A 22,266-nucleotide genomic window follows, 5' to 3' on the forward strand; every position below is an offset into this window, starting at 1 on the left:
TAGTCTTCTTGTGTGAGGAGGACTTTGAAGATGAGGATTTTGAAGATTTCTTCTTCTTCTTTGAGTCATCAGAACTGTCATCCTTGTATTTCTTCTTCTTTGATTCCTTTCCCCAGCGAGGACAATTAGCAATGTAATGACCTGATTTCTTGCACTTGTGACAGGTCCGTTTCTTGTAGTCCTCAGATGCAGATTCTGATTTCCTCATGTCTCTTCTTGATGATTTACCGAACTGGCCTCGTCGTGTAAATCTCTGAAATTTCCTCACTAGCATTGCAAGTTCCTGACCAAATTCTTCAGGGTCACAGCTGCTATCATCTATGTCTTCTTCTTCAGATGAGGAAATTGCTCTTGCCTTCAGTGCACGTGGTCTGGAATAGCTTTGTCCATATAGATCTCTCTTTTCTTCTAGCTGGAATTCATGAGTATTTAGCCTCTCGAGGATATCAGCAGGATCTAACATCTTGTAGTCTGGTCTTTCTTGAATCATCACAACTAAAGTGTCAAATGAAGAATCCAAAGATCTCAGCAGTTTCTTCACAACTTCGTGATCAGTGATGTCTCGAGCTCCCAGTGCTTGCAGTTCATTTGATATGTCAGTGAGGCGATCAAAGGTATCTTGGCAGCTTTCATTGTCATGTCTCTTGAAGCGATTAAAGAGATTGCGAAGAATATCAACACGAGAGTCACGTTGGGTTGATACTCCTTCATTTACCTTGCACAGTCTCTCCCAGATCAGTGTTGCAGAGCCTAAGGCATTTACTCTTCCAAACTGGCCAGGGCTCAGAAGACCACAGATGATGTTCTTCGCTTGAGAATCGAGTTGCTTGAATTTCTTCACATCAGCTGCAGTGACACTAGCAGAAATGATGGGGACACCATTTTCCACAATATACCAGAGATCATTGTCTATAGCTTGTAGATGCATTTGCATTTTGTTCTTCCAGAAGGGAAAGTTCTTTCCCTCGTAGGTAGGACATGCTGCAGTCACCTTAAACATGCCTGCAGTCGACATAACTAAAACTCCAGGTGGTTAAACCAAAGTCACACAGAACAAGGGAGTACCTTGCTCTGATACCAATTGAAAGTGCGTTATATCGACTAGAGGGGGTTGAATAGGAGATTTTTAGAATTTCATCACTGAGGAAATTCCTTTTGAGGAAATTCCTCACTGATGACTAACTTACAGCGGAAACAGTTAAGGATCAGTTGTGCAATCGTTCACAATAGCAGTATTACAGAGTGAAGATTATGAAAACAGATTGCACAGCAAGCAGGCACGCAGAATACAGATGATGATTTACTCAAGTGAAGAATTTGGGGTTGAGGAAATTCAGAGAAAGTCTTCAGCAAATTCTTCAAACAGTCACAGTGAAAGTCATCAACACATAATACAGAGAATGTAAAGAGTTGAGGAATTAGAACCCGATTCTTGGTGAAGACTGTTGTTGATGACCCAGTTCCAACTGTTGTGACAGTTGTACATCTGGTTTGGAGCGGCTTGGTATTTAAACCAAAGGACACCCAGTCCCGGGACACACAGTCCCTACCGTATTCTCCTTGAGCTAAGGACACACAGTCCTCGCCCAACACTCGTGGTAAGTCTTCAGGGCAGACTTCCAAACCCTCACAAACTCGGTCACCCGACGATCCACAATTGACTTCTGGATTGCTCTAGACCATGACGCCTAACCGTCTAGAGGATGCACAGTCCTCAAAGGTAAAAGGCTTCAGTCCCACACAGGAACAACTTCTTCAGTGATGCTCAATCACTAGGTTTGGTTTGTGGTTTCGGTGGGTGGTGTATTTCCTCACTGATGATTTACCCTCGAAAGCTCTGAGGAATTGGGTTGCTCTTATGACAAGTGTCAGTTTCTAACGGAGCAGCCAACCAGCTAGTGGTTGTGGGGGGCGGCTATTTATAGCCTGGGAGCATCCCGACATGATTTGACATTAATGCCCTTAAATAATATGACTGTTGGAGTGGATAAGATCAGTGACTTGGCGCGGCTTATCGAAACGGTCGGGACCCTCAACTGTGAGAGTCCTCATGTCACTCATATTCCTCACTTGAGGCTTTTGGTAGGATTTGGCTTGGGTTGAGCATCATGAGGAAATCCATTCCATAGTGTTACTTTGACCCCCTTTAACAGTACGGTGTTCCTATTCATTAAATGCGAAGAAAGTAAAACAGAAAACGTAAATCTTCACGCTTCAATTTCTTCAGAACGATTTTCTTCAGGAACCACCGATCTTCTCAATATCAATATCTTCATGAGGAATATCAGTTTCATCGCAAATTCTTCGTGATTCATTTCTTTAGCTTTAGACCAATTTCTTCAACTGAAGACATATATTTTTAGGGGTCGATATTCTTCAAATATCTCAAACTCCTCAATGACTTATAGATCCTGTGTACACTTATAAACACATTAGATACTTAACCTATAAGTCTTCAAACCACCAAAATCACTAAGGGGCACTAGATGCACTTACAGTAGGACATATCGTCCCTGGTGATGGAGCAGTGCGGATCGGATAGGAGTGCTGCTGTGACATGTTTGAAGAATGGGAGATTTTGAGCTCTCCAAAAGAGTTTAGCATATGACCATGCATTCCTCATCTCCAACGGCCGGGACGCCATCAGGCATAGTTGCTGCAGCTGAGTGCGAGAGGCAGCAGCCAACACTTCGTCCAGCGGCGACATTGCAGTCGGGCCGCCATTCTAGCGCGCATCGGGATCAGTCGTCCCCAGCTCAGCCATCTCTTCCTGCTGTGGCAAAACAAGCATGCCAGGGACAGCCTGTCTTCCCGCGTTCTGAGCCACAACATTTGATGATCTGCCGCTGTAGTGGTCTGCATCCTCGACAGGGGCAGAAGAAGCAGCCCCAGTGCCCTGCACCGATCGGTTGGAAACAGGGCGGAGAACCGAACCAGCCGGGATTGCCGTGGACGAGGTCGCAGAGGGCGCCCGACGTTGGGCCGGTGGAGGGCTGGTGGAAGTACGCCACCTTCTCTCCTGGTCGGCAAGGCGGCTCGGCGCCCTGCGACGGGCATCGGAGCGGCCCCAGCGCTCTACGTTGCGCCCCTCCCGACGCGGCAGCGGATCGAAGCGGGCTGTGTCGCGGCATTGAGCCTGCCCAACAACCGATTGCCAAAGGGAGCGGCGCTTCCCAGGACGACAATGACGTTGTCGGTCCTGCCCCTCATCATCCGCGTCATCATCACGACGTCGAGGAAGTCTCGAGGAGCCAGCCTCGGACATGCGACGGGGCGGCACTACACGCCCATCCATGGTGCCAATCTGCACATCGTAGGTGTAGATGCATGGATATTCTTCTGCAGCGGAGTCGGAGGCGCGCTGGGAGTATTCTTTGGCCAAAACCAGGTGGATGAGCACCCCAGTCATCGGGCCTTGACGCCCTTCTTCTGCCGGCACGCCGTCAGGAAGCTGATGTCTGTTGCGGCCGTCTCCGGCACGCTCGATGATTGTAAGATCAACTGCTCTTGGGATGGAGTCTGGGTTCTCCGTCCACACCCAGACGAAGAAAGCAGCCACGTTCTGAAGGCGCTCTGTCTGCCTTTCCATCCGATCAACAATGTAGGAACCTCCCAGCAGCTTTTTGACCACATCGAGCCTCCACGCATGGAACTTGATCCCAGAGATTGCAAGACGACAGTAGAAACGTAAGTGGCGGATGGTGCCTGCCGGTGCTGGATCCCACTGCTCAAGCTGCAAACGGACACCACCAACGCGGACATAGCCCCGCTCGAGGGCCAGGTCCCGCTGGTACGGCTCGGCGAAGCGGATGAGGTAGTCCTCCGGGTGCGCTGAAGCCACTTGGATGGATTCCCAAGGGATGTCAAGCGCTTGCTCCAGCGCTTTGGCGACGAGGGATGTGGCGAAGTCGACCCTTTCATCAGCTGCAGTGGCCGTCAGAGCTGAGCGACGCAAATGATAGGCGTCGACCTCCATCTCCGGGTGCTGACGAGGACACAGGAGGAGCGCTCCGGCCGTCGGGAGGCAAGCCCAGGGGTGAACTCCATCAGTCCTGGGCGTGCACGCAGCTCCGGCCAGGCGAGGTGGCTTTCTTGCGGCGGCGGGGGCTGGATGGGTTGCTTGCTGGTAGCTGGCGGTTTGCGAGGAGGAAGTGAGGCTGAGCAGGAGCGAGCGAGGTGGCCGGTTCCTTTGCAACGGATGCAGCGAATAGGGTCTCTGCAGGACGCCAGGCGGTGGCGCGTTGACAGGCAGCGGAAACAACGGCCATTGAAGCGAGCCTTGAAAGCTAGGTGTTGCTGCAGAGCTGCGGGATCAAAAGGAGGGACACGCGGATGGGAACGCAGCTCTTCCGAAGTGGTAGTCTTCATCTTCCTAATCTCTTTTCTGGAGCGAACCAGGTTCCAATCCTGCTCGGGGTCGGCTGCATTAAGGCTCTTGCCAGCCGGCAAGGAGGTTGCAGCCTGAGAGGAGGTCTCTCCTGGCGCCACAATAATGGATTGGAGTCTTCGACGTGGAGGCACGCCGGACAAGGCCTGCGCCGTCCAGCCCTCGGGCACCACGACCAACGAACAGAGTCTGGGCCGGGGAGGGGGTGGGGCGCAGCATGCGGCAGAGGGCAGCGCTGCCGTGGTCTTGGAATGGCAAGATACATCTGCAGCCGGCGGGATCCGGCATTGAATCGTACCTCCAGATCCAATCGGGGCGCGCAGCACCTCTGCAGTGGCCTCTGCGCGCAGGCAAGGCGAGGCAGCCCGGGGGGGGGGAGGCCAGCACCTGTAAGGGCGAAGCTGGGGCGACGGGGGACTGGTGGGAGGGGCTGGGCGTGGGGGGGGGGGGATCTGGGCTCCGGCCGCCGTGGGGGCAGCGGAGGGGAGGGGGGAGGAGGGTGGGAGCTCCATTTTCGGTGGTAAGACAGCGGCGGCTCGATGCTCGGCACACTGTCACACGGCGTACTACATGCCCAGAACAAACTGATTGCAAACCACCCCGATCGAGCTTCCAAAAAGAAAAGGATAAGGGCGAACCAAACTACACTGCACTACAGAAAAGAATGGCAAGCCAGGCACACCTCTCAAGTCTCAATCACCGCGATCGCCCTGCCTCCCGATCTTGCCGTGTTGCGTGTTGTCGACAAGAAAACCGAGCAAGAGGAGCTGCCCGCGCGCGGCGCTAGTTATAGCTAACCAAACACGGACAAACGTACTGTAGTTTGGTCACCACACGTCCTCCTAGATGCCGTCTGCTGGGATCTTGGGCGATGCACCACCACCACCACCACCCCACTGCCGTATCCTGGAACTCGCCTCGCTCGCCTGCCAAGTAACAACACAACCCAAGTAACAGCACAGCCGGGTGAACATGCCGTATCAAGGACCTGTCTCGCTTTGTCCGAGACTGAAAGCAGCAAACAGTCAAACTAGGATGATGACCCACCTCCTTGTTCCAGTTGGTGCGCATCGTGATCGCGATGAGGATCACCGTCTGCAGGCCTACCCCGGTGAGCATGCCACCCCACATCCCCTGTTGCATCTCATCCAAAACCAAACAAGCACGGTCGGTTACTTTTAAGCTCTCCAACCAAACGAAGGAATTGAAAGACATGCATGCACGCACGCGCGCACGCGTACCTGAATCCCGCGGCGCATCCGGAAGGCGATCATGTACCCCACCGGGATGCCGACCCCGTAGTAGCATCCGAGGTTGATGTAGGCCACCAGCCACTGCCAGCCGGCGCCCACGGCCACGCCGGACAGAACGGGCTGGACGCTGTTGAGCAGGAGCGTGAAGGCGAAGACGACGCCCAGGCTGGCCACGGCGTGCACCACCTCGGGGCTCTCCGTGAAGGGTGCGCCGTAGACGTCGCGGAGGAGCAGCACAGCCACGAAGAAGGCCACTCCGATGGCCACGGACGACATGAGCACCACCGCGATGGCGAACCTCGCCGCCCGAGGACGGCCCGCGCCCAGCTCGTTCGACACCCTCACGCTGCAGCTCCAACCATGGATGAACCACATTTAAATTTAATTTGACAGCCATCTGATTGGTTGATTGATTGATGGGCATTACTCCTACCTGATGGCTGCATTAAATCCGAAGAACACCATGATCTGCCACCCGAACAGGTTAGTGCTGCCACATACAGAAATCACAACATGTCAGTAGTACTACGTATATTTATTTATTACTAAAGCTAGGTACCGTTTGGCTCAGCTTGGCAAGTGGCAATTATAACAGCTAGCTCACCAGATGGAGACTGCGGCGACGGCGACCTGAGCGTTGGGAAGGTTGCCCACGATCACAATCAGGAACATGTAGAACCAGAACTCCAAGCTATATTTCCATGGAGAAACAGCGGGAACATAGATACAGATTTGATTAATTACAACAGTTGATGGCAGTTAATTGGACCATAAGTAGGTAACAGCATCGAACTGTAGGAAATTAATGTACGTACCAGATCATGATTGCTGAGCCGATGGAGAGGCGGGCGAAGCTCAAGAGCTCTGTGAAGGCGATGGAGTCCAACTCGAAGCCGTTCCAGGCGCCGGGGCAGTAACCCATGCCGATGTAGGCGAGCTGGCCGAGCACGACGAACCACCACGACGCGTTAAGCGCGACGGCGAGGCCGACGAGGCCCATCTGCATGGGCACCACGAGGAACCAGGTGAGCGCGACGTGGAACAGCAGCGCCGCCGCCGACACTGCCGCCATGGCCATCAGCTTGCTCTGCGCCTGCAGGAACTTCTGGATGGGGAAGTTGAGCGCGTAGGCGAAGAGCTGCGGGATCATGTACAGCGAGAACTTCCCGGCCATGACGGCGATCTGGACGTCCTGGTGGAAGAGCCTCAGGATCGGGGTGGCGAAGAGGTAAAGCGGGAGCATGCAGACGGCCATGGCGGTGAGCAGCAGCCAGGAGCGCTGCAGGTAGACGCCGAGCATAGGGAGCTTCTTGGCGCCGTAGGCCTGCCCGCACAGCGTCTCCAGCGCGCTCCCCATGCCGTACATGATCCCGAAGGCGAGGCCGGCGACGACGGAGTTCTCGGTGGAGACGGCGTCCAGCTCGAGCGTGGTGAGGTGGCCGGCGGCGACCTGCGTGACGGCGCCGAGCGAGTACTGCGCCAGCGACGTGAAGATGGCAGGCCCCGCCAGGCTCCACAGCCGCCGGTTCTCCTCCGCCGCGCACCGTAGGAACGCCGACACGCTGTGGATCTCCTCCAGGTCATCCTCGTCGCCGCTGCCCGCCCTCCCCAGCAGCGCCTCCGTCAGCGGCTCATCACCGCCGCCAGCATACGAAGCCATCCTTCGATGACCACTCCTTTCTTCCTGTATCCCAACTCCCAAGACAGTCGACACTGGACCGGACTGGAGTATATATATGGACCTGCTAGGCTAGCTTGTACGGTGCGGTATCAGTACGACAAATGCAATGCGGCAGCTACCAGTCCACTCCACTGGGGGATCAACTGCCCGATCCAGCAATCCTTGCGAGTATATATACTGTAACACTAATCGTTTTTGGTACTTGCTGATGACTATGGTAGTACTATCCTTGCGAGTATCATTAAGCCCTCGGTGCAAGATCTTTCCTTTGTCGGACAGGCCATGGAGATTTTTGGAGAGGCTTCGGGATTGAAGATTAACCACCACTAGTGGGGACACGGCCTTTAGTCCCGGTCCGTAAGGGGCTTTAGTCTCGGTTCACCAACCGGGACTAAAGGTGCTGGACTAAAGGCCTAACCTTTAGTCCCGGCCCTGTTTCAAGCCGGGACCAAAGGTGCTCCACGTGACTGAAGGATCCGTCAGTTTTTTTTTTACCCGAAAAGGTAGATTTTTTTTTAAAAAAATCAAATTTTATTTTTGAATTTTTTTATGTTTTATTTCAATTTTTTAATCTTTGAATTATTTGACAATTTAATCTCTAATCACCCATCCTCACTGCTCTAGCGTGGATCACTCATTTCAAATCGTCTAACTTCCCGGCCGATCACCCATCCTTTCACTACTTCAGCCCGAGCACGCTTAGCTTTCTGGTTCTATCGCCCCTAGTTGCCAAGTGTGCACTTGTTGTTTTCCTGACAATAGTAAGCTATCAATCCTAAACAACTTGGGTCTTGATGTCATGTCACATGATTTAATTTTTTGAATTACAAACAATTATTAAAATAAACTTAATAAGTAACAATAATAGTGAATTTCAATGAAAACAGCCTAATATTTTTAAATAAAAATATTTTTCTTTTTTTTGGAAAAAACTTCTTTTTGAAATAACTTTTTTTCCATTTGGAATTTTGAGCATGTGAGAAAACTTCACCGGGCAAGCCTGGGTGAAATCGAGTACCAATTTTTTCTAGTTTTTTTTTATATATTAATTTTTTTCGAACGTCGTATGCAAAAGTTATGACCGTTTATTTTTTTTTTCCTTTTTTTTGCAAAAACGGTCAAAATTCATATCTCAAAATTTCTATACCGACTAGACACTAAAACCTAACGACATCTCAAAGGATTTTATTTTTTGAAGATTTTATCATTTTTGTTTATTTTTTGAAGATTTTATCATTTTTGTTTATTTTCTACAAAACTCAAAGTATCAAGGTTTCAGATGAAAACTCATCTGCTTCAAAGGCATTTTTTTAAAATTAATTGAACTGTAGATTTTTTTTGTGCATTAAATATGCACCATACTACAACATGTTAAAATCTACAGAAAGAACTAACTAACAATAATAAAAAACAAAAATTAAATGACTAAAACAACTATATAAGCAAAACAATATTTCTTTAATTAAAATCCTAATTTAAATTATTCTAAAAATAACCAAATAAATCTTAGTGTGGCAACAATCTAACACATGAGTGGAAGCAAAAAGAATTAAATTAAAAACTATTTGTAAACTCAAGTTATTCAAAAACTGGGTTTGAAGCAAATTTAAACAAATTCAAATTTAAACCATTCAAATTTGGAAACTAATGGCACAAACAGAAACTAGACAAAATTTTGAATCTAATGCAAAAAGAATCAATCAAAAACATCCAATATCCTAAAACATATAAGGAATTTAAAACAGAAACTACAAACAAGAATTTAAAAACAGAAAAAAAAATCTGAACACCTTTAGACCCGGTTCGTGTCACGAACCGGGACTTGAGGTCTACCCTTAAGTCCCGGTTCAAGAAACCAACCGGGACTAAATCCTCCAAACCCTTTAGTCTCGGTTCGAGACACGAACCGGGACTAAAGGTCCAAGACACGAACCGGGACTAAATCCTCCAAACCCTTTAGTCCCGGTTCGAGACACAAACCGGGACTAAAGGCTCTTTACGGGCCGGGACCAAAGCCTCGTGCGATTTGGGGCGACGTGGCCGGGCCTTTAGTCCCGGCCCAGAGGCAGGACGGGACTAAAGGGTCCAGGCCAAAGACCCTTTTTCTACTAGTGTACCAGAAGACAATGACTGTTCTGATTCGCGGCACGGAGGAGGACAGGCATAGGGTTGAGCAAATTCTGCAATGTGGGTTGGGAAATTTCCCCTGCAAATACCTTGGGATTCAGTTGGCCATCAAAGCCTTGACTCGAGCGGACTGGCAGCCCCTCTTTGATCAAGTGAGAAAGTTCATACCGTCGTGGCAGAGAGGCTTAATTCAGCGCCCGGGGCGATTAATCCTAGTGAACTCAGTGACCGCGGCTAGGCCCCTCCACCAGCTTATGGTTCTCAATGCCCTCGAGTGGGTCTTCGAAGACATCGAGAAGTGGATGCGTTCCTTCTTCTGAGCAGGGAAGGACAAAGTCAATGACGGTCAGTGTCTGGTAGTTTGGAGTCAGGTGTGCCGGCCCACGCGTTTCGGATCAAGGACTTGCGTTTGCACACGCTTGCGTTGAGAGTGCGTTGGGAATGGCTTAAGCGAGCTGATCTCAACCGGCCATGGCATGGACTGAAACTGATGGATGATAATGCTGCTAGTTTGGTGTTTAACAGTCTCGTGAATATCAACGTTGGCAACGGAGCCAAGGTCTCGTTCTGGAAAGACCGGTGGATCCATGGGTTCGCTATCGGAGAAATCGCACCACTCATCTTACAGCTCGTCCCGACGAGGGCTAGGAACATCAGATCGGTTCAACAGGCCCTTACCGACAACTGTTGGACCCAGGATGTGCATGGGAACCTCTCTTTCATGGCACACATACAAGTTGCATATCTCTGCCAAGCTATGTCCTCCGTCCCCACGAGCGAGGATGACCCGGATCAGTTCGATTGTCCTGCGGACAAGTCGGGGATTTACACTGCCAGATGGGTGCACCAGCGTCTTTGTTCGGGGATGACTGAATCCCCGTTTGCCTCTGCCATCTGGAGGTGTTGGGCTCCGCTATGTTGCAAGATTTTTGCATGGCTTATGGTGCAGTATCGCTTATGGACCAGTGATCGGAGGGCGAGACATGGCTTGCAACAGGAGCCCTCGCCTTGCTTCTCGTGCTTACAGGAGGAAGATAATGTGGACCACATCCTTGCACATTGTGTCTAGGCAAGGGAAGTGTGGCATAGATGCTTTGAGATGCTCCAGATTAACATTGTCATTCCATGGACCAGCGTCAGATTCAAAGATTGATGGCTCACTAGTAGGGCGAGATTCTCGGGCAGGATAAGGAGGGGTTTTTACTCCTTCATCTTGGGAGCGGCTTGGGCCATTTGGAAGGAGCGGAACGCTCGAGCCTTCAACAATATTGTTCAACAAGCGACACCGGAGCAACTTGTTTCTTAGGTGTTGCAAGGCATCACAGAGTGGAAGGCAGCTGGTTGGGGAGTGGGAGGTATAGATCCTTTTGTGAGAGAGTGACTGATACATCTCAAACGTATCTATAATTTTTTATGGTTTCGTGCTGTTATCTTGTCTTCTTTGGTTGTTTTATTTACCTTTTATATCTTTTTTGGGACTAACTTATTAATTCAGTGCCAGTTCCTGTTTTTTCCGTGTTTTTGACTCTTTTCAGATCTGATTTTGGAACAGAGTCCAAACGGAAAAAAAACTCCGAAATGATTTTTTCCCGAACGGAAGAAAACCATGGGGCTTTTGGGCCAAGCCAGGTGGGCTCCAGGGAGCCCACAAGCCCCCACTCCGCCACTAGGGGGGAGGCGGCGGTGGGCAGGCTTGTGGCCTCTCTGGCCGCCCCCTGACCTAGGTCTTTGGCCTATAAAATCCCAAATATTCCGCAAAAAATCACGGGAGCCTCGAAAATACTTTTCCGCCGCCGCAAGCTTCCGTTTCCACGAGATCTCATCTGGAGACCCTTCCCGGCGCCCTGCCGGAGGGGACTTTGGAGTTGGAGGGCTTCTTCATCATCATCATCGCCCCTCCAATGACTCATGAGTAGTTCACTTCAGACCTACGGGTCCGTAGTTAGTAGCTAGATGGCTTCTTCTCTCTCTTGGATCTTCAATAGAAAGTTCTCCATGATCTTCATGGAGATCTATCCGATGTAATCTTCTTTGGCGGTGTGTTTGTCGAGATCCGATGAATTGTGGATTTGTGATCAAATTATCTATGATATATATTTGAGTCTTTTCTGATTTCTTATATGCATGATTTGATATCCTTGTAAGTCTCTCCGAGTCTTGGGTTTTGTTTGGCCAACTAGATCTATGATTCTTGCAATGGGAGAAGTGCTTGGTTTTGGGTTCTACCATATGGTGACCTTTCCCAATGACAGTAGGGGAAGCAAGGCACACATCAATTAGTTGCCATCAAGGGTAAAAAGATGGGGTTTTTATCATTGGTTTGAGATTATCCCTCTACATCATGTCATCTTGCTTAAGGCGTTACTCTGTTCTTATGGACTTAATACACTAGATGCATGCTGGATAGCTGTCGACGTGTGGAGTAATAGTAGTAGATGCAGAAAGTATCGGTCTACTTGTTTCGGACGTGATGCCTATAGATATAATCATTGCATAGATATCATCACGACTTTGCGCGGTTCTATCAATCGCTCGACATTAATTTGTTCACCCACCGTCTACTTGCTTTCATGAGATAAGCCACTAGTAAACACTACGGCCCCCCGAGTCTATTCACATCCATCGTTTGCACCTCCGCTTTTACTTTGCTTTGTTACTTTGTTGCTTTCAGTTCTCACTTGGCAAACAATCTATAAGGGATTGACAACCCCTTCATAGCGTTGGGAGCAAGCTTTTGTGTTTGTGCAGGATCTTGAGATACTCCTCCACCGGATTGATACCTTGGTTCTCAAACTAAGGAAAATACTTACCGTCACTGTGCTACATCACCCTTTCCGCTTCAAGGGAACACCAACGCAAGGCTCCAAGGCCACGGGGGAAATCCTTTGCATACTTGCCTAGGAAGTCCCTTAAGGCGTAGCCGCAGCTGAAGGATTCCTGGTGCCGTCGACACACCTGTTTCTGCCGCCGTTGCCAGGGATACACAGCAGACATCAGAAGTATTTCTGGTGCCGTTGCCGGGGAGGAGAAATCAAGATCTATCCAAGTAGGTCTCACAAACTCTTCTCTTGCATTTACTTTTGTTGCCAGTTGCCTCTCGTTTTCCTCTCCCCCACTTCACATTTGCCGTTTTTGTTTGACTTTCTCCTTCGCCGTTTTCTTTTGCCTTTGCCGTTCCCTTTCCTCCATCCGCTCTTAGGTTTGTTCGTGAGAGACCTTTCCTCATGGCCAAACTAAACTATTTCAGAAAATTGGAAGAGATTGAAACTAATGTCAAAAGTTTTATGTCTTCTCAGTTTGACCAAAATAGTTACTTCCGTAGGGAATTAAAAGAGCAAAATTCCTTTTTGGTATGTTTGAATAAAGAGGTTGATGATATGGCCAATGATTTCCTTGCACTTAGTTCTCAGTTTGTTCACCTTGAAAAATTGGTGGGCCAAATTTCTGACAAGCAGGCTACCTTAGTCAATAAGATGGCAGCTAAACCTGAAATTTGTGATGCAAATCACCAAGATCTTAAAGTGCTTGGTGTGTCTCCTCTTGAATCTTTGTTTTCGTGTGTCAAACCTACTTATGGAGGGGCTGGATATGAATCCACTTTGGTTGAAAAACGCCCCAATGATTCAGAGTCCACCTATCTTAATGATAAAGGTGTGGAGAGTGGAGTAGAAGAAGTCAAAATTTTGGGTAGTAATGAAACTCCCACTTTGGATTTCAAGGAATTCAATTATGATAATTGCTCATTGTTTGAATGCATTTCTTTGATGCAATCCATTGCAAACTCTCCACATGCTTATAGCCAAAGCAAAGCCTTTACCGCGCATATCGTAGATGCTATGATGAAATCTCTTGAAGAGAAGCTCGAACTAGAAGTCTCTATACCTAGAAAACTTCATGATGAGTGGGAACCTACTATCAAAATCAAGATCAAAAACTATGAGTGCAATGCTTTGTGTGATTTGGGTGCTAGTGTTTCCGCGATTCCAAAGTCTTTATGTGATATTCTTGGTTTTCATGAGATTGAAGAGTGTTCTCTTAATTTGCATCTTGAGGATTCTACTGTCAAGAAACCCATGGGAAGGATCGATGATGTTCTTATTGTTGCAAATAAGAACTATGTAGCCGTGGATTTCATTGTACTTGACATAGATTGCAATCCTTCATGTCTCATTATTCTTGGTAGACCTTTTCTAAGGACTATTGGTGCTATCATCGATATGAAGGAAGGGAATATTAGATTTCAATTTCCTTTCAGGAAGGGCATGGAGCACTTTCCTAGAAAGAAAATAAGATTGCCTTATGAATCTATGATGAGGGCTACCTATGGTTTGAGCACCAAAGATGACTATACGTGATTTCATCACCTTTCGCCTAGCTAAGGGCGTTAAACAAAAGCGCTTGTTGGGAGGCAACCCAATGAATCTATCATTTTTCTTTCTGTTTTGTGTTTTCCACACTTTCATAATTCTGTTATGATTGTGTTTTTTGTGTTTCTTTTTGCGTTTGTGCCAAGCAAAACCATTATGATTAGTCTTGGGGATGATCGTTTGGTCATGCTGGAAAAGACATAAACTTTCTGCTCACGAAACGAATTTTCATTCTTTTTTCTGTAAGAGATTTTGAGTTGATTCTTTTTTCTGTAAGAGATTTTGAGTTGATTCTTTTTGTTGCTGATTGCTACGCAAATTCTTCAGACTGACGTAATTTTGCAGAATTTTTGAAGTAACAGAGGTATACAAAATATACATATTGCTACAGACTGGTCTGCTGTTAACAGATTCTGTTTAGGTTGTGTTGGTTGCTTATTTTGATGAAACTATGGATAGTATCGGGGGGTATTAGCCATGGAAGATTGAAAGTACAGTAACCCAACATCAGCACAAGTAGAATTTAAGTTTGCTACAGTACCTAAGGAAGTGGTGGTTTGCTTTCTTGTACTAATGTCATCACGAGTTTCTGTTTAAGTTTCGTGTTGTGAAGTTTTCAAGTTTTGGGTGAAGTTCTTATGGGCAAAGAGATAAAGAGTGGCAAGATCTCAAGATTCGGGATGCCCAAGGCACCCCAAGATATTCAAGGATGCCGTAAAAGCCTAAGCTTGGGGATGCCCCGGGAAGGCATCCCCTCTCTCGTCTTCAATCCATCGGTAACGTTACTTGGGGCTATATTTTTATTCACCACATGTTATGTGTTTTTGATTGGAGCGTCTTGTATCGTAGGAGTCTTTTATTTTTGTTGTGTCACAATCATCCTTGCTGCACACCTAGATAGAGAGAGACATGCACACACCGTGATTTTGTCGAGCTTCACTTATATCTTTTGGTAGACAATTCAGCTCACATGTGTGTCACTTATATCTTTTGAGCTAGATACCTTTTGCTCTATGTGCTTCACTTATATCTTTTAGAGCACAGCGGTGCGTGGCTTGGTAGTTGATCTATGCTTTGAAAGTAGTCTCAAAAGGGGTAGTTATCCAAAGGGATACGAAAACTTCCACCTTCATGTGCATTGAATAGTTAGAGAAGTTTGATTCATCTCAATTAGTTTTGAGTTGTGGTTATGGTAATTTTGAAGTCATGCTAGTAAGGTGTTGTGGATCTAGAAATACTTGTGTTGAAGTTAGTAATTCCTGTAGCATGCACGTATGGTGAACCGCTATGTGATGAAATCTGAGCATGATTAGTATATTGATTGTCATCCTTTGCGTGGCGGTCGGGATCACGCGATGGTTTGTACCTACCAACCCTTTTCCTAGGAGTATGCGTTGAATGCTTTGTTTCGCTTACTAATAAAACTTTTGCAACAAGTATATGAGTTCTTCATGACTAATGTTGAGTCCATGGTTTAGATGCACTTTCACCTTCCACCATCAGTATCTTCTTAGTGCCGTGCAATTTTCGCCGGTGCACAAAACCCACCATTAGCCTCCCTCAAAACTGCCACCATACCTACCTACTATGGCTTTTTCAAAGTCATTCCGAGATATATTGCCCTGCAACTACCACCATAAAATGTGCCACCACGTCTACATTTCCATTGCATGATCGTAAGATAGCTAGCATGATGTTTCCATTGATGTCTATGCCATGCTAGATCATTGCCACGGTACACTACCGAAGGTATTCCATATAGAGTCATAGTTGCTCTAAGTTTTGAGTTGAAAGTGTGATGATCATAATTAATGGAGCATTGTCCCATGTGAGGAAATAAAAGAGGCCAAAGAGCCCACCAAAAAAAGAGGCCAAAGAGCCTACCAAATAAAAAAAATGAGAAAAAAGAGAGAAGGGACAATGCTACCACTTTTTCCACACTTGTGCATATTAAGCACCATGATCTTCATGATTGAGAGTCTCTCATTTTGCCACCACCATATAGCTAGTGGGAAATTTTTATTATATAACTTGGCTTGTATATTCCAATGATAGGCTTCCTCAAAATTGCCTTAGGTCTTCGTGAGCAAGGAAGTTGGATGCACACCCACTAGTTTTCTTTAAGAACTTTCACATACTCATAGCTCTAGTGCATCATTTGTATGGAAATCCATACTCATTCACATTGATATCTATTGATGAGCATCTCCATAGCTTATTGGTATGCCTAGTTAATGTGACTATCTTCTCCTTTTTTGTCTTGCAACCTCCACTACATTCCACACGATCTATAGTGCTATAACCATGGCTCACGCTCATGTATTGCGTGAGAGTTGAAAAGGTTTGAGAAAGTAAAAGCGTGAAACAATTACTTGGCCAATACCGGGGTTGTGCACCATTTAAATTCGTTGTGCAATGATGATAGAGCATAGCCAGACTATATGCTTTTGTAGGGATAACTTTCTTTTGGCCTTGTTATTTTAAAAGTTCATGATTACTTTTATAGTTTGCTTGAATTATTATTGTTTCCACGTCAATAGCAAACTATTCTTTTGAATCTAATGGATCTGAACATTCACGTCACATAAGAGGAATTACAAAGGACACCTATGCTAGGTAGCATGAAAGCATCAAAAATTCATTCTTTTTACTTCCCTACTCGAGGACGAGCAGGAGTTAAGGTTGGGGATGCTTGATGCGTCTCAAACATATCTATATTTTTGATGGTTTCACGCTGTTATCTTGTCTTCTTTGGTTGTTTTATGTACCTTTTATATCTTTTTTGGGACTAACTTATTAATTTAGAGCCAAATGCCAGTTCCTGTTTTTTCCGTGTTTTTGACTCTTTTCAGATCTGATTTTGGAACGGAGTCCAAACGGAAGAAAAACCCCGAAATGATTTTTTCCCGAACGGAAGAAGACCACGGGGCTTTTGGGCCAAGCCAGGTGGGCTCCAGGGAGCCCACAAACCCCCACTCCGCGACCAGGGGGGAGGCGGCAGTGGGCAGGCTTGTGGCCTCCCTGGCCGTCCCCTGACCTAGGTCTTTGGCCTATAAAATCCCAAATATTCCGCAAAAAATCAGGGAAGCCTCGAAAATACTTTTCCGCCGCCGCAAGCTTCCGTTTCCGCGGGATCTCATCTGGAGACCCTTCCCGGTGCCCCGCCGGAGGGGACTTTGCAGTTGGAGGGCTGCTTCATCATCATCATCGCCCCTCCAATGACTCGTGGGTAGTTCACTTCAGACCTACGGGTCCGTAGTTACTAGCTAGATGGCTTCTTCTCTCTCTTGGATCTTCAATACAAAGTTCTCCATGATCTTCATGGAGATATATCTGATGTAATCTTCTTTGGCGGTGTGTTTGTCGAGATCCGATGAATTGTGGATTTGTGATCAAATTATCTATGATATATTTGAGTCTTTGCTGATTTCTTATATGCATGATTTGATATCCTTGTAAGTCTCTCCGAGTCTTGAGTTTTGTTTGGCGAACTAGATCTATGATTCTTGCAATGGGAGAAGTGCTTGGTTTTGGGTTCTACCATGTGGTGACCTTTTCCAGTGACAGTAGGGGCATCAAGGTACACATCAAGTAGTTGCCATCAAGGGTAAAAAGATGGGGTTTTTATCATTGGTTTGAGATTATCCCTCTACATCATGTCATCTTGCTTAAGGCGTTAATCTGTTCTTATGGACTTAATACACTAGATGCATGCTGGATAGCGGTCGACGTGTGGAGTAATAGTAGTAGATGCAGAAAGTATTGGTCTACTTGTTTTGGACGTGATGCCTATAGATATAATCATTGCATAGATATCATCACGACTTTGCGCGGTTCTATCAATCGCTCGACAGTAATTTGTTCACCCACCGTCTACTTGCTTTCATGAGATAAGCCACTAGTATACACTACGGCCCCCCGAGTCTATTCACATCCATCGTTTGCACCTCCGCTTTTACTTTGCTTTGTTACTTTGTTGCTTTCAGTTCTCACTTGGCAAACAATCTATAAGGGATTGACAACCCCTTCATAGCGTTGGAAGCAAGCTTTTGTGTTTGTGCAGGATCTTGAGATACTCCTCCACCGGATTGATACCTTGGTTCTCAAACTGAGGAAAATACTTATCGCCACTGTGCTACATCACCCTTTCCGCTTCAAGGGAACACCAACACAAGGCTCCAAGGCCACGGGGGAAATCCTTTGCATACTTGCCTAGGAAGTCCCTTAAGGCGTAGCCGCAGCTGAAGGATTCCTGGTGCCGTCGACACACCTGTTTCTGGCGCCGTTGCCAGGGATACACAGGTGACATCAGTGACCTTTGCTTTTCTATTTGGTTTGGCGGTTTCATCTCAGATGTTGGCACCTGATGATGTTTCTTTCTACATATTAAACCTCTGCCTTCTATAAAAATATGGTACGCCATTGGCGTACTCTCGAAAAAAACACTAATCGTTTTTTAGAATTGAAGAGCTCATATCTAATTGAAGTCTTCATTCGATATTATGACATTTAATTTTGATCCGGTCAATAATTTCTCAAAACTCTTTTATCTACTATCTCTGTCTCAGTTTACAAGTCTAACACATGTATCTAGGTCGTTAATTTGACAAACGTAATGAAAAGCATCTATAACAAAAAATATATCATTGAAAACTTTAGATGTTACATTTTCTAATGATATAATTTTATGTTAAATAATATATTTTATATAAGTCAAATTAATGATTTAGGCACACGTACATGCCTTGTAAAATGTAACGGAAGGAGTAATTATTTTATTTATACCTCTGTAACAATATACTCTTTAGTTTTAAAGAATTCAGATTCAATTGAGGTCTTCAAGACTCCAATTAAAACTGGATGAGTGAAGTGCACTCTAGGTCCTTAAACTATTGCAGGTGTGTCAACTAGGTCCTCGAACTGTGAAAATTGGCACATGGGTCCCCAAACTGCAGTAGGTGTTTCATCCACGTCCCAAACCTGCCCAGCCCCATGGATTTTGGCAAAAAATACCCCGAACCTTTGCAGACCCGCCATTCCCCACTCCTTGCCCTATTTCTTCTCATTCTCTCCCAATCTGTCTCATATAACATATCATATCAGTCTAATATAAACATTTCCAGAATATGAGTTGCAAAGACAAATGGCAAAATGTTTCCAGAATGTGCAAGCATGACAAATTTGGCAAGTATTTCATCACAAATTTAACAAGCACTGATCAGTCATCATCGCTTAGCTGAATACATAACACGACTTGTCACAAACGAGGAGTGCATCCAAAAGAAAAAGGGGCAGGTTGTTCACAAAAGATATACATAATCACTCTACATAACCCATTACAAGGTGTGGATCAAAACCTACAGCCAAGACATTGGAATGAGCTCGGGTTTCCTTCAACACCTGAAGGAGCTTTTTTCTCTATGCATTAATCTGTACGCACTTTCTTTGCCTTTGTTCTTCTAGCCTGTTTGGTAGCTTTAATTGCACCAACAATAGCATCTGTTTGCACATGTATTGCTTGGGAGTCTTGAACGACTGCTCTAGGAGGCACAAAGCCTTGCCTAAAAACTGCTTTACGAGTTGTCTTTTTCTTCTTAGTTTGCAATTTTTTGTGCAAAAACTGTGCACATGTTGTATTCGTTGGCACTGGCAGCTCATCTCTTCTCAATGCAATGAAAGAGCACGCAGGAAGTGGTCCTGGTGGTTCATCTGGTGTTACTTGAGATGCTTCAACCTACACAATTGACACCACAAAGGCATACATGTTTCACACTCAAGGTCGCCACAGACGAAGGTAGTATATGTAAACAACATTGCTTTGGAACAAAAGCTAACCTCTTGCAATAATGTTGACATCAGAGAGTATGTTTGTGAACTAGTCTCATCGGGTATCTAATTTCAAATGTAAAAGCATGAGTTAATTGTATTTGAGCATATTACAAATAGGAATTCAAGCATGGTCAATTTAGTACCCGTGTGATGGTTACCTCAGTGCATTGGGAGTCATGTGCAATAGGTGTTTCAAGCAAATTTCTACTCATAGGCAGTTTTTGAGATGGATATAGAACAGTGCCTTTTCTTCTATTGTGTTCGGTGGAGTTGCAGACACTACAATGTATTATTACTCCATGCTTGCTAAACCTAGTGCCTTCATCCTTCTCTGAAGGGTGAACTATTCTCTTCTTCTTCTTCATGCCTGCCTTCTTCTCATATTTCGGAGGCTCTACTACAAGACCATTTGTTTTCCCCCAGTCAGCTGGATCTCTGCAAGGCATGATGACATGTTGATGACCCACAAGTATATGGGATCTATCATAATACTCTCTATAAGTAAGAGTGTCGAACCCAACGAGGAGCAGAAGGATCTGACAAGTGTTTTTCAGCAAGGTATTCTCTGCAAGCAGTGAAATTATCGGTAATAGAAAGTTGTGTGGTAAGATGATTCGTAGCAAGTAGCGAGTAACAATAGTAACAAAGGTGCAGCAAGATGGCCCAATCCCTTTTGTAGCAAGGGACAAGCCTGGACAAACTCTTATAGGAGGTAAAGCGCACCCGAGGACACACGGGAATTTCTGTCAAGCTAGTTTTCATCATGTTCATATGATTCGCGTTCGCTACTTTGATAGTTTGATATGTGGGTGGACCGGTGCTTGGGTGCTGCCCTTACTTGGAAAAACATCCCACTTATGATTAACCCCTCTCGCAAGCATCCGCAACTATGAAAGAAGAATTAAGACAAAGTCTAACCATAGCATTAAACTAGTGGATCCAAATCAGCCCCTTACGAAGCAACGCATAAACTAGGGTTTAAGCTTCTGTCACTCTAGCAAGCCATCATCTACTTACTACTTCCCAATGCCTTCCTCTAGGCCCAAATAATGGTTAAGTGTTATGTAGTCGACGTTCACATAACACCACTAGAGGAAAAGCAACATACAACGCATCAAAATATCGAACGAATACCAAATTCACATGACTACTTATAGCATGACTTATCCCATGTCCTCAGGAACAAAAGTGACTACTCACAAAGCATAATAATATTCATGACCATAGAGGTTTTGAATAGCATCAAGGATCTGAACATATAATCTTCCACTGAGTAATCCAACTAGCATCAACTACAAAGAGTAATTAACACTACTAGCAACCTTACAAGTACTAATCGGAGTCGCGAGACGGAGATTGGTTACAAGAGATGAACTAGGGTTTGGAGATGAGATGGTGCTGATGAAGATGTTGATGGTGACGATTCCCCACCGATGAGAGGAGTGTTGGTGATACGATGGCGATGATTTCCCCCTCCGGAAGGGAAGTTTCCCCGGCAGGACGACCCTGCCGGAGCTCTAGATTGGTTCTGCTCAAGTTCCGCCTCGTGGCGGCGGCGATTCCTCCCGGAAGCCTCCTCTTGATTTTTTCTGGGATGAAACCCTCCTTATAGCAAAAGAGGTGGGCCAGAGAGCCCAGTGGGAGCCCAAAAGTCCCCTAGGCGCGGCCAGGGGGTAGGCCGCGCCTAGCAGGCTTGTGGCCTCCTGGTGGCTCCCCTGTGGTACTTCTTCCGCCCAGTATTTTTTATAAATTCCAAAATAATTCCTCGTTGATTTTCACGGATTTTGGAGTTGCGCAGAATAGGTATCTCAAACTTGCTCCTTTTTCAGGCCAGAATTCCAGCTGCCGGCTGAAAAGGACGTGGATGTCGCCTAGAGGGGGGGTGAATAGGCGCTTTAAAATAGTTAAGGTTTAGGCTTGAACAAAAGCGGAATAAAACTAATCGTTTAATATGTCAAGCACAAAACCTACAAACAACTAGGCTCACCTATGTGCACCAACAACTTATGCTAAGAAAGATAAACAACTAAGTGATAGCAAGATATATTACAATAAAGAGTATGTCTATCACAAAGTAAAGTGCATAAGTAAAGGGTTCGGGTAAGAGATAACCGAGGCACGGGGAGACGATGATGTATCCCGAAGTTCACACCCTTGCGGATGCTAATCTCCGTTAGAGCGGTGTGGAGGCACAATGCTCCCCAAGATGCCACTAAGGCCACCGTAATCTCCTCACGCCCTCGCACAATGCAAGATGCCGTGATTCCACTAAGGGACCCTTGAGGGCGGTCACCGAACCCGTACAAATGGCAACCCTTGGGGGCGGTCACCGAACCCGTACACGTGGCAACCCTTGGGGGCGGTTACCGGTACCCGTACAAATTGCTCGGGGCAATCTCCACAACCTAATTGGAGACCCCGACGCTTCCCGGAGCTTCACACCACACTGATTGAGCTCCGAGACACCACCAAGCTTCTAGGACGCCAAAGCATCCACGAAGAACAATATCAAGGGTACTAAGTACCAAAGGTAGTAAGCTTCTCAACTTCTCACTTCCACGTATCACCGTGGAGAACTCAAACCGATGCAACTAATGCAATGGCAAGAACACACGAAGTGGT

General features: G+C 46.3%; 2 protein-coding genes across 2 annotated transcripts; both read right to left on the reverse strand.

Moving 5' to 3' along the window:
- Positions 1 to 2,437: 2,437 nt before the first annotated feature.
- Positions 2,438 to 4,696, reverse strand: LOC123412323. Its single transcript, XM_045105278.1, has one exon. It carries the CDS (start codon positions 3,974 to 3,976, stop codon positions 2,726 to 2,728), a length of 1,251 nt encoding a protein of 416 aa, XP_044961213.1. The 5' UTR covers positions 3,977 to 4,696; the 3' UTR covers positions 2,438 to 2,725.
- A 276-nt stretch (positions 4,697 to 4,972) lies between these two features.
- LOC123410384 (protein DETOXIFICATION 33-like) lies at positions 4,973 to 7,466 on the reverse strand. The gene is made up of 6 exons (XM_045103324.1): positions 6,456 to 7,466; positions 6,245 to 6,331; positions 6,074 to 6,130; positions 5,629 to 5,986; positions 5,435 to 5,521; positions 4,973 to 5,313 (listed from the first exon to the last, which is right to left on the reverse strand). The coding sequence occupies exons 1-6, from the start codon at positions 7,298 to 7,300 to the stop codon at positions 5,230 to 5,232; spliced, it is 1,518 nt and encodes a 505-aa protein (XP_044959259.1). The 5' UTR covers positions 7,301 to 7,466; the 3' UTR covers positions 4,973 to 5,229.
- Positions 7,467 to 22,266: the final 14,800 nt, after the last annotated feature.

Source organism: Hordeum vulgare, chromosome 7H (genome assembly GCF_904849725.1).
Source record: "Hordeum vulgare subsp. vulgare chromosome 7H, MorexV3_pseudomolecules_assembly, whole genome shotgun sequence".
Lineage (NCBI taxonomy): Eukaryota > Viridiplantae > Streptophyta > Magnoliopsida > Poales > Poaceae > Hordeum > Hordeum vulgare.